Source organism: Saimiri boliviensis, chromosome 9, assembly GCF_048565385.1.
Source record: "Saimiri boliviensis isolate mSaiBol1 chromosome 9, mSaiBol1.pri, whole genome shotgun sequence".
Classification (NCBI taxonomy): domain Eukaryota; kingdom Metazoa; phylum Chordata; class Mammalia; order Primates; family Cebidae; genus Saimiri; species Saimiri boliviensis.
Window position 1 is genome coordinate 30394251 of NC_133457.1, and position 12373 is coordinate 30406623.

Genomic DNA, 12373 nt, shown 5'->3' on the forward strand with positions numbered 1-12373 from the left:
GGCGGCGATAAGAGCCCCGGCGCCAGGCCAGCGCTGAGTCCCGCCCGCTGGGCCTGCCCGGGCCCTGGGGCCTGACTGCTGTGGACGTCCTCCGTCACCCTGCCCTGGTTAAAGGCAGCCTGAGGGAGGGCGCCCTGGCTCCTCGGCAGGGAGGACTTCCCGAGGTTTGAGGGGCTCCGCTGCTGAGCTAGGAACTGGGGCGACAAAGAAGATTATGACAAAGCCTCCTCCTGCAAAGTGTGCGGCGGCCTGCGGAGCCAGCGCAGAAGCAGACAGCAGCATCCGCACCTGACAGGGACGTAGGGCTTTGGGAACATAAAGGGTGTTGTGCTCCCAAAGGGCGGGGTCCCCAGGGAGGGCTTCTTGAAAGAGGTGAAGTCTGGACGGTCCGAGTGAGGCTGCCGGAGGGCAGAAAAGCTTGGTGCGTTCTGGGCATGTGCAGGTACTTGAACTTATCCAGATCGGTTAAAGAGAGCGGGGAAGCGGGCAGGGCCAGATCCACCTGCGTTACGCATAGCCCAGGGGTTCCATCTAGATCCTGCTGCTCCTGGCACAGAATGCCAATCACTGAAACAATGAGAATTACCAGGGAAGAAGGCTTTAATCTGGTGCTGCAGCTGAGGAGATGGGAAATCAGTCTCAAACCTATCCCCGCAACCAACTAGAATCAGGGATTTACACAGCAAGAAAGAAATGTGACTACATGCAGGAAATCAGAAATTAGGGAGGGGTAGGGAAGAGGCGTTGGTCAGCAGCAATCAGGTGGTCGCTTAGGCAATCATGATGCACCCATCATGACTGATGGTGTCTCGCTGTCCAGATGTGATGATCTGGTAAGTTTCATTTCCTTGATAGTGGGAAAAGTTTCCTTCTCCCCCTTACAGGGCGTGCGATGGTGAGGCAGGAAAATAGGATCTGGAGCAGGGAACATAAAACCGATTTACAATTCGGCTGTAACAGGAAATATCCTCTCCATAGGGCATACACATAAATGATTTTGTAACTTTACTTCACCCTCCCCATTTGCGTGGGGTGTACTGGAAGTAACCAATGGAAGCCTCTAGGTGATCTTTAAACTTCCAAAAATTCTGTAACGGGGCGTTCGTGTCCCTATGATTTGGCCTGCTCCCACACTGTGGAGTGTACTTTCATTTTCACTAATCCCTTCATTTCTTCCTTGCTTTGTGAGTTTTGTCCAATTCTTTGTTCAAGACGCCAAGAACCTGGACACCTTCTACAGGTAACAATGGGGGTGTAGCTTGCTTCTTCGGTGCCCCTCTGCTCAAACCTCTAAGGGGAGCATGCAGACGGGCAGGTTGTGGGGCACTTGAGTTCCGAACCCATGGCAGTGTCTAGGGGATGAATGCTTACAGCTCCTGAAGCCCCAATGGGCTACTTTTTCTCTTTTCTCTGTCTCTCCCCACCTCCCCCACATTTTTTTTTTTTTTTTTTTTTTTTTTTTTTTTTTGAGATGGAGTCTCACTCTGTCACCCAGGCTGGAGTGCAGTTGCCTGATCTTGGTTCACTGCAACCTCCACCTCCCAGGTTCAAGCAATTCCTGAGTAGCTAGGATTACAGGCATACACCACCATGCCCGGCTAATTTTTGTATTTTTAGTAGAGATGAAGTTTCACCAGGTTGGCTAGGCTGGTCTTAAAACTCCTGACCTTGTTGATCCACCTGCCCTGGTCTCCCAAAGTGCTGGAATTACAGACATGAGCCACTGCGCCCAGCCTACATTTTTTTTTCTTTTCTTTTCTCTCTCTCTTTTTTTTTTTTTTTTTTTTTTTTTTTTTTGGGACGTTTGCTCTGTCACCCAGGCTGGAGTACAGTGGCATGATCTTGGCTCACTACAACCTCTGCCTTTTGGGTTCAAGCGATTCTCCTGCCTCTGCCTCCTGAGTAGCTGGAATTAGCCACCACTCCCGGCTAATTTTTGTATTTTTAGTAGAGACGGGGTTTCACCATGTTGGCCAAGCTGATCTTGAACTCCTGAACTCAGGTGATCCACTTACCTCAACCTCCCAAAGTGCTGGAATTACAGGCATGAGTCACCACTCCCGGCCTTCTACTAACTTTGAGGTTTGATTTGCTCTTACTTTTCTAGTTCTTTAAGATGCATCATTATATTGTTTATTTGAAGTTTTCCTGCTTTTTTGATGTAGGCACTTAACTGCTATAAACATTTCTCTTAGTTCTGCTTTCACTGTATCCCATAGGTTTTGGTATGCGGTGTTTCCATTTTAATTTGTTTCAAGAAATTTTTAAATTTTCTTAATTTTTTCATTGACCCAGCTCATTCAGGAACATGTTGTTTAATTTCCATGTGTTTGTATGATTTCCAAATTTCATCTTGTTATTGCTTTCTAGTTTTATTCCACTGTGTTCACAGAAGATACTTAATATGATTTCAATGTTTTTGAAATTTTTAAGACTTGTTTTGTGACTGAACATATAGTCTACCCTTGAGAAGATCCATGTGCTGAGGAAAAGAATGTGTATTCTGCAGCTGTTGGATGAAATGTTCTGTAAATATCTAGGTCCATTTGGTCTATAGTGCAGATTAAGTCAAATGCCTCTGTTAATGTTCTGTCAATCTGTTGGATGCTGAAAGTGAGGTGTTGAAATCAATAGCAGTTATTGTACTGGGGTCTATCTCTAACTGTAGTAATATTTGCTTTATATAACTAGGTGCTCCAGTGTTGGGTGAATATATAATTGTTATATCCTCTTGCTGAATGAACCCATTTATCATTATATAATGAACTTTTTGTCTCTTTTTATAGTTTTTGTCTTGAAATATATTTTGTCTGATATATGTATAGCTACTCCTCCTCTTTTGGGTTTTCCATTTGGATGGAGTATCTTTTCCCACTCCTTTATTTTCAGTATATGTGTCTCTTTATAGGTGGAATATATTTCTTGTAGACCACTGATTGATCGTTGGGTCTTGTTTTTTAAAATCCATTTAGCACCTCAAGTGCAATTCCTCAGAGCCCAGCACAGCATCAAGATTTGCCCAGGAATTGCAGTCCTTGTGACCTAGACTGTCTTCCAAGTTTATTTAGAACCCCAGAGCACTTTATCCCACAGTGGTGGGGCCAGCCAGAACTCAGGTTCCACCCACTGGCATGGATGATTCCCCTCTGGCTAGGGCTTGTCTAAATGCTCCCTCCATGAGCACCACCTGAATTCTACCCCGTGTTGCTTTCCACTGTGACAGGGAGCACTGTGTTCCATTGCAAAGTCCCACAATCACTTTCCCAAAGCACACATAGTCTCTCTCTGTGCCACATGGCTGCTGCTGGGGGATGAAGGAAGGATGGTTCCGACAATCCAAGACTGTCTTTCCTACCCTCTTCACTGCCTCTTTCTTTACTATAATGTCAAAACCAGGTACTGTGATTGCACACCTGATTTTTGGTTCTTATGAAGGTGCTTTCTCGTGTGAATAGGTGTTCAATTTGGTGTTCCTGTTGGAGGGGATGATTACTAGAGGGTTCTAATCAGCCATCTTGCTCTGCCTCCAGTAATTTTTTTTTTTTTAACAAGATCTGTTTGTACAGAATTATCTCAGCTATGACTCCCTGTTTGTTTCTGGTGTAGGGAGGGCATGTTTCACATGGGAGTTTTTATCTCCTATTTTCAAGGAGGGAAAGGGAAGGTGAGAATATGCTTCTTGCATCTGCCATTTTTTAAGTGTCTTTAGCTTAAAGTAATCCTCATACCAAAGTGGCATATTTTGGGGTGGCATATTCTGCTACTCTTTATTACCACTACATGAATGTCCAGTCTGAGGTCAATTGAGGCTACTTTTAGTTTGTTTGTGATTAATTGGTTGTTAGAGGGAAAAGATCTGCTGAGTGAAGTTTTAAGTGAAATCTTGAAATTCTTTAACTAGAAATGGGTTTTTATGCTAGCTGAGAGAGTCACACACCCTATGAACCTCAGGAACCTAGTCTTACTTATCTAGTCAGACTTGGAAAAAAAAAGTACCAACACTAACTGTAAATTTGCAGGGCTGATCAGTTTCCTAAATGATTTTCTCAGGCATTAGAGTTACACAAAGAAAAGCCCATTGTGAAACTATCCAAATCTTGACTCTTGCAGATGAAGATGTAACAATTATTCAATTTAGAAACCACCCCACCATAATATTGGATTGTAATAAGTTAATTTGATCACATTTAGGTAGCAATCCGTAGGGAAAAAAAATGGCCATTAAAGATCCAAGCTTCCCCATTCTCATTTACTGTGGCTGAATTATTGGCAAAGCTATTGCAAATCTGGGCTATACAATCTCCTTTTATTAAATCCACAAATGAACGTGAAATATGGGTGGATATATAGCTTCCAGAGGGCTGTCAAATTGATGGGATATATGATTAAGGTGAGATAACACACGCACAATCAGATATTCTAAACAGGTCTTGATGGAGAAAGATGAATGTTAGGATAAATAAGTTCTTTCATGTGTTTGGAAGCCCAGGCACCCTTCTATTAATTCTAATTGTGGTGGCTAATCCACATAAATTTCCCCCAGGTGTCTTTGTTGTAACGCTGCAAAATAAAATCAAGTGTAAATCTCACACCCAGGAAGAATAATTTTAATAAATGCCAGGTTTTCGGTAAACAAGTGATGTTAAAAATCTAAGTGAGATTGTGTCCAATTCTCTGCTCCTACTCCCACTTCCTACCATGTGCTGAGAAGAGCCCTTTTAGTTACATAATTTCTTCATCTGTAAAACAGGGCTAATATTGATGCCTCCTACATAGGATTATTGTGAAGATTAAATAGGTTATTTTAAGTAAAGCCTGGAGTATGTAATCGGTGTTCTAGGTGTTCCCTGTTTTTATTTGTTCTATTGCCTCAGTCTAGATACTGTGGAGAATTTTCAGAAATTTGCAAGCAGGAAACTGGAGATTTTGTCTTACAGGACTGAACAGTATTAGATAAATTTAATCTGCCTGACAATTAAATGACAAAAACATTGGCGACAGCTAGTTTTAAACATAATCAATATTACATATTTCCTTTTCTTTAAATAACACTGCCTTGGAGCTGGTTTTGAGGCCAGGCATAAAGCAACAGGCACCTGAACCATGTGGTGTTTTGAGGAACAGCAGTATTATATATGGAGCTAGAAAGACATCCTTTTCATCTAGGGACTAGGCTTCTGTGATGGGTGAGAGGCCCAGACACTCTGGCAGGACTGCCTTCATCCTAAAAAGAAGTTCAAAGACGCTACAGCCAACTTTGCCACTATCATGTCATGTTCTTCTCTGCCTTCCCCCATAGACTGTGTGTGTGTGTGTGTGTGTGTGTGTGCGCTAAAGACTTACTCTTCTGAAATACGACATTCAGATCTTGCATTTATGAGCTCTATAAGCCTAGTAGTGTATGTCTTTTGTTTTCATTAAAGAAATTAGCTGCTTTGCATTTTCATGTAAATTGTAGAATCAGCTTGTCAACTTCTACCAAAAAAAAAAAAAAAAAAAAATTTGCTAAAATTTTGATTGAGATTGCATAAAAACTATAGATCCAATTGGGGGAATATTGATATCTTAACATTATTGAGCATTCTAATCCATGGACATGATTTATCTTTCTATTTATCAAAGACTTTCATTTCTTTCTGAGTTGGGCTTTAGTTCATTTCAATTAACTGCAGTTTCAAATATCTTGCTTAGAGTTAAGATCCTTCCAGCTAGGCTTAGGTATTTAAGACCAGGAAACTACAGGACCTCTCTCTGTTTTTCAGTCCGGCCTACAATTTTCCCTATGGCCACTTAGCCAAAGTCTAATGGAGAGAACTAATTAGTGGGGAACACTGACTTTGCATTTGGGGCTACTCCAGATTCTGATCCACTATGCCAACCTACGCATGGTTGTTAAAAGCTTGGCTGGTTTCTCCTTGTCCCAGAAGTTCGTTTGCCTGTGCCTATTAAAGGGTTGTTTCTCTGCCTGACAGTCCTCAAACTTGCAAATGACATTAGGCATGAGCGGGGTCTGCTCACTGGTCTCTAGTTATTTAGGAAAGGCTTGTGCATCTCTAGAATATAGTTTTTTTTTTTGTTTGTTTGTTGTTGTTGTTGTTGTTTTTAGCTTTCTTTGTATCTTTGACTCTCTGGTGGCTTTAAGGTAAAATACTATCTTTTAAAATATGAGGTTTTTCCCTAGTTTTTTTCTCAGTGTTATGGTAAAAGCAAGGATCTTTTGCAATCTTCTACATCCTACTAGAAATATTCAGAATAGGCATTTTTTTAAAACTGAAATTAGGCTGGGTGCGGTGGCTCACACCTGTAATCCCAGCACTTTGGGAGGCCGAGGCAGGTGGATCTGAGGTCAGAAGTTTGAAACCAGCCTGGCTTACACGATGAAACCCCATCTCTACTAAAAATACAAAACAAAAATTAGCTGGACGTGGTGATGGGTGCCTGTAATCCCAGCTACTCAGGAGGCTGAAGCAGGAGAATCCCTTGAACCAGGGAGCCAGAGGTTGTAGTAAGCAGAGATCAAACCATTGCACTCCAGCCTGGGCAGCAATTGCAAAACTCTGTCTCAAAAATAAATAAAATAAATAAGTAAATCGGAAATTAATCTCTTTTTTTCATTTGAGTCTACGTGTTAGAGGAAGGAGTTTACACTTTAATTCTTCTCTTAACATGAAATGCAAAAACCTAAATTTTATGTTCTGTCATAATTTCAAGCACTAAGTCTAATTAACTAGGTTTTAATTTTATTTTTCTTAAGGATAGCAAGCCTGGTGGCAGGTAAATTCTGATTTTTTTTTTCATCCTTTTCACAATATTTCAGATTTTGAATATTTGAACGTTTCTTAACAGTAATGTCAAAAGACGTAAAATCAGTAGAACGTTCACCTAAAATTCCTCAGAGAAATGATCCACAGCATGTCAATGATAGAACATTTTTCATCAATGCCTCTAATCAGAGCTTGACTGCCATTCCGTTGGAGATCTTCGCATTCACAGAATTAGAAGAAGTGCATTTGGAGAATAACCAGATTGAAGAAATTCCCCAGGAGATTCAGCGTTTAAAGAACATAAGGGTCCTTTACCTGGACAAGAACAACCTGAGGAGCCTGTGCCCGGCTCTGGGACAGCTGAGCAGCCTGGAGAGCCTGGACCTGAGCTACAACCCCATCTTCTCCTCCTCCCTTCTCGTCGTCAGCTTCCTCCGCGCCCTGCGTGAACTCCGGCTCTACCAGACCGACCTGAAGGAGATTCCTATTATCATTTGTAAAAACCTCCACCACCTGGAGCTGCTCGGACTGACTGGAAACCACCTGAAATGTCTGCCCAAGGAAATAGTGAACCAGACCAAGCTGAGGGAGATCTACCTGAAGCAAAACCAATTTGAAGTTTTCCCCCAGGAGCTCTGCGTTCTCTACAACCTGGAGATCATTGACCTGGACGAGAACAAAATCGGTGCCATCCCAGAAGAGATCGGGCACCTGATGCGGCTGCAGAAGTTCTTCGTGGCTTCTAACAACCTCCCCGTTCTGCCGGCGTCCCTGTGCCAATGTAGCCAACTGTCAGTGCTCGATTTATCCCACAACCTTCTCCACTCCATCCCGAACAGCCTCGCGGAGCTCGGGGAGATGACGGAAATCGGGCTGAGTGGCAACCGCCTGGAGAAGGTGCCGCGCCTCATCTGCAGATGGACCTCGCTGCACCTGCTCTACCTGAGAAACACCGGCCTGCACAGGCTGCGGGGCTCCTTCAGGCGCCTGGTCAACCTGCGCTGCCTGGACCTCAGCCAGAACTATCTGGACCACTGCCCACCACAGATCTGTGCGCTGGAGAACCTGGAAGTCCTGGCACTGGATGACAATAAAATATGGCAGGTACGGATTCCCTTTCTGGCTGTCACTATGCTGGATCACTTGAGGTCAGGAGTTTGAGACCAGCCTGACCAACATGGTGCAGCCTCATCTCCACTAAAAATACAAAACTTAGTTGGGCATGGTGGCCCGTGCCTTTAGTCCCAGCTATTCGGGAGGCTGAGGCAGGAGAATGGCATGAACTGAGGAGGCAGAGATTGCAGTGAGCCAAGGTTGTGCCACTGCACTCCAGCCTGGGCGACAGAGTGACACTCAGTGAGACTCCGTCTAAAAAAGAAAGAAAGAATAGAAAAGCGGGAAAAAAATTAGATTTTTCCCATGTGGTTCCTATGGGCCAGAAAGAAACTGATAGATGGACATAACGGTGAGGCTGACTTTGGCTGCACTAAAGTAGGAAATGTGATGGTTGGAAGAAGCCATAGAAGGTAACGAACTTTTCTTCACAGGAGGTGGTGTTTAGATAACAACTGGATGGCTTGCTACAGAATGTATGCAACCACTGTATTAGAGGGTTGGAAGACAGAACCTTCCTTAGGCCTTCCAGTCCTGAAAGTCTGGCACTCTGAATGCCGACCAGTTCCCACATAGGGTTCACAAGCCTGGGTATTCACTGGAAAGCAGAACATGACAGGATAGGGTCATAACAGTGTTCACTGAACACTGAGTAGAAGTGGTGTGAATATATGTTTGCTTCCAACTGAGATTTCAACTGAAGTTTCAAAATTATTAAAGCCTTTTAGAATGAAAAGTCACATCACTAAATTAGTTCTAATCACTGAATTTATTATGAATGCTCTTAATGCAACATTACATATAATTTTAGTATTTTTCTTTCAATAGTGTCAAGCAGCTGCCACACTACAGTTCATAAATGGCAAGAACATTGGTTAAAAATTGCTCCAATTTTATTTTTATTTATTTATTTTGAGATGGAGTTTCACTCTTGTTACCCAGGCTGGAGTGCAATGGCACAATCTCGGCTCACCGAAACCTCTGCCTCCGGGTTCAGGCAATTCTCCTGCCTCAGCCTCCCGAGTAGCTGGGATTACAGGCAGGCACCACCACGCCCAGCTAATTTTTGTATTTTTAGTAGAGACTGGGTTTCACCATGTTGACCAGGATGGTCTCTATCTCTTGACCTCATGATCCGCCCACCTCAGCCTCCCAAAGTGCTAGGATTACAGGCGTGAGCCACCGCACCTGGCCTATTTATTTATTTTTGAGATGGAGTTTCACCCTTGTTGCCCAGGTTGGAGTGCAATAGCGTGATCTCGGCTCACTGCAACCTCCACCTCCCAGGTCCAAGTGATTCTCCTTCCTCAGCCTCCCGAGTAGCTGAGATTACAGGCATGCACCACTGTGCCCAGCTAATTTTTTTGTACTTTTAGTAGAGACAGGGTTTCTCCATGTTGGTCAGCCTGGTCTTGAACTCCCGAACTCGGGTGATCCACATGACTTAGCTTCCCAAAGTGCTGGGATTATAGGCATGAGCCACCACACCCGGCCTTTTTTTTTTTTTTTTTTTTTTTTTTTTTTTTTGAGAGAGAGATTCTGGTTTTGTCACCCAGGCTGGAGTGCAGTGGCATAATCTCTGCTCACTGCAACCTCTGCCTCCCGAGTTCCAGAGATTCTCCTGCCTCAGCCTCCTGAGTAGCTGGGATTACAGGCACCTGCTACCACACCCAGCTAATTTTTGTATTTTTTAGTAGAACCGGGGTTTCGCCATGTTGACCAGGCTAGTCTTGAACTCCTGACCTCAGGTGATCTATCTGATTGGCCTCCCAAAGTGTTGGGATTAAAGGCATAAGCACTGCACCCGGCAAGGAAAAAATTGCTCTAGTTTAAAGTAGTGCATAAAAGTGAAGAGCAAAGAGTTTAGATCTACAATTATAAATACTATAATGCAGACATATATATATATACAATCTTCCATCAGTAGGAAAGGCTAAGTTACTCCACCTGTTGTTTAGCAGTCTGCCTCAAAACCAAAAGCCCAGTTTATTTGCTGACAGTTAAAAATAATCTTGACCTGAAACTTATCTTTCTGGAATACTTCCAGTTACCTTCAGAATTGGGCTCACTTTCAAAACTGAAGATACTTGGACTAACAGGAAATGAGTTCCTTTCCTTTCCGGAGGAAGTCCTTTCTTTAGAGTCTTTAGAGAAATTATACATTGGGCAAGACCAGGGATCCAAACTTACCTATGTACCGGAAGACATTGGGAAGCTGCAGGTAAGCCTCCCCCGATGAGCTGGCTAAGAAGCCACTGCCACTATCCCTTAAGTTGGCTGAAACTAAGAAAATATGAGGTCCCAAAGGCTGGATGTAGAATCATCCATGCTAGATTTCCAGCTTCAAACAAGCAATTGTTTTTACATTCTGAGGTTTCCACTGTCCGTGAACAACACTTCAACATTTTATTGTGATACTTCTTTCCGCTGTGTGATTAGGTGTGTTTCATTTACAGAAATTGGGTCATACCTCTTTCCATTTAATTTCCACTTTTTGTAAGTAGCCCCCTGAAAACTGGATTATTTTTAAGTTAAAGAATGTCATACAAATGACATGGCTGGGAGCCTGCATTTTGCTGCCCAGGATTTTCTGTAAGGGGAAGTGTGACGTCTCTCCCTGCTGGGAAAAAGGAAATCATGTTGCACCAGCTTCCTAGATCTACAGGGCTGTGAGGAATACTTGCAAGGCAACAGGATAACCTCATGCAAAGTGGCCATACTGGGGTGTCTTCATATATTCATCCTTTAAAGAACTGTTGTTGTTGTTGTTGTTGTTTTCGTGTTCCTGTTGCTGCACTCTTTTTTCTTTCTTTCTTTCTTTCTTCTTTTTTTTTTTTTTTTTTTTTTTTTTGAGATGGAGTTTCATTCTTGTCACTCAGGCTAGAGTGCAATAGTGCAATCTCGGCTCACTGCAACCTCCACCTCCTGAGTTCAAGTGATTCTCTTGCCTCAGCCTCCCAAGTATCAGGGATTATAGGTGCCTGCCACCCACTCAGCTAATTTTGTATTTTTAGTTGAGACAGGGTTTTGCCATGTTAGTCAGCCTGGTCTCGAACTCCTGATCTCAGGTGATCCATCCACCTTGGTCTCCCAAAGTGCTGGGATTACAGGCGTCAGCCACCGCTCCCAGACTGCTGCACTCTTAATGATGATAAAGTAGGCGTGGGCCACCACATAACCCCCAGTCATGCAATGGCATGTACAGCATAGGTAGTTCTCACCATGACACAGGTCTCTATTCCTATTTCTCCAGTCCTTTGCCCTGTGTTCACAGAATACCTTTCATTAACTTGTCCTTTGTAAATGTCATGTCACAATCTTAGGGTGAAGTGCAAACATTAGACTTTTGCCCAGTGAAGTTCAAAATGGTTATTTCAAATACACTCAAACACATTCCCTACACATTTTGGCTACTTTCACTGAGGCAATATTGGGTTGATATTTGAGGCAGTTATTCCATAGCAACTGCCACAGACAACTAGCTATTAAAAAGGAGTTAATGATAAATGTAGTTAACTTATTCAAATTATTTTTTATAAAGTCCTGATGAAACAAATAAGCACTAGATGTCTGTAGTCTCTTAGCCCTGCATAAATGGAAACCAAGTTTAATGGACTTACTCAAAAATAACTTTATGTCTTGATGATGGTCCTTTAAATATGTTTTTTTCCTTTATCCCAGTGCATAAGTTCCCCATTGAAAGAAAAAAAAAATGCATGGGCATCCACAGGTGTTCTGGTTATTATAATTAACTTATAAAGGCATATTATTATGGTATACTCATGTTATTTCAGAGTCTCAAGGAGCTATATATAGAGAACAATCATCTGGAGTACCTGCCCATGTCCCTGGGGTCAATGCCTAACCTAGAAGTTCTTGATTGCCGGCACAATTTGCTTAAACAACTTCCAGATGCCATTTGCCAAGCACAAGGTGAGGGAACTTGGTAGATCCACAGCGTGGTAGAGTTTGTGGCCAGCATTTCCCATAGCGAATGGCTTCCTTGCTTTTCTAAAGACCAATCTCACTGTTCAGAGAATTGAGTTTATCCCATCACTTCTTTGCAGGGCTCACTTAGTGGCATGAGGAGGCCAAGTGTCCTGATTAATACAGCTAAGTCTTGCAAAGGCAGTTAAGTTGTTTATCGGAATGGAAAAGTAGCAACTGCTAAGAAAATTCGCATTCACCCATATGTCCATTACACTACCAACAACAATTTACTGCACACTTACTATATGCCAGAATTTGGAGCTGGGGTCCTGCAGTAAATTTCATCTAGAACACTAAGCCACTTGAATAAAGGAAAAAGTATTGGCCCAGAGCGGTGAAATTAGCAGGGAACTTTTGGAGCTACATAATTGACCTGGAAAACTGTATATGATTCCTATTTAAACTCTCAAACATTTTCCAGTAGACTAAGCCATTCTTTGTGTGTACCTTCATCCATCCGCTTAACATGTTTTTGCTGAGCACCCACTGGCACCAGATTTTAAATG

The 12373-nt window shown here is 42.8% G+C and overlaps 1 protein-coding gene across 4 annotated transcripts in view; it reads left to right on the forward strand.

Annotated features, from left to right (window-relative positions):
- The window catches only part of LRRIQ4 (leucine rich repeats and IQ motif containing 4), a 66291-nt gene that overhangs the window by 21197 nt on the left and 32721 nt on the right, over positions 1-12373 (forward strand). For 3 of the 4 annotated variants that reach the window (XM_074405636.1, XM_074405637.1, XM_074405638.1), the window contains exons 2-4: positions 6818-7868; positions 9925-10098; positions 11672-11810. In XM_074405636.1, the coding sequence (XP_074261737.1) occupies positions 6849-7868; positions 9925-10098; positions 11672-11810 (1333 nt within the window). In that variant the 5' untranslated portion in view covers positions 6818-6848. Of the gene's footprint in view, positions 1-31; positions 834-6817; positions 7869-9924; positions 10099-11671; positions 11811-12373 lie in introns of those variants that run through there. The other variant, XM_010335849.3, reaches the window with a different exon arrangement.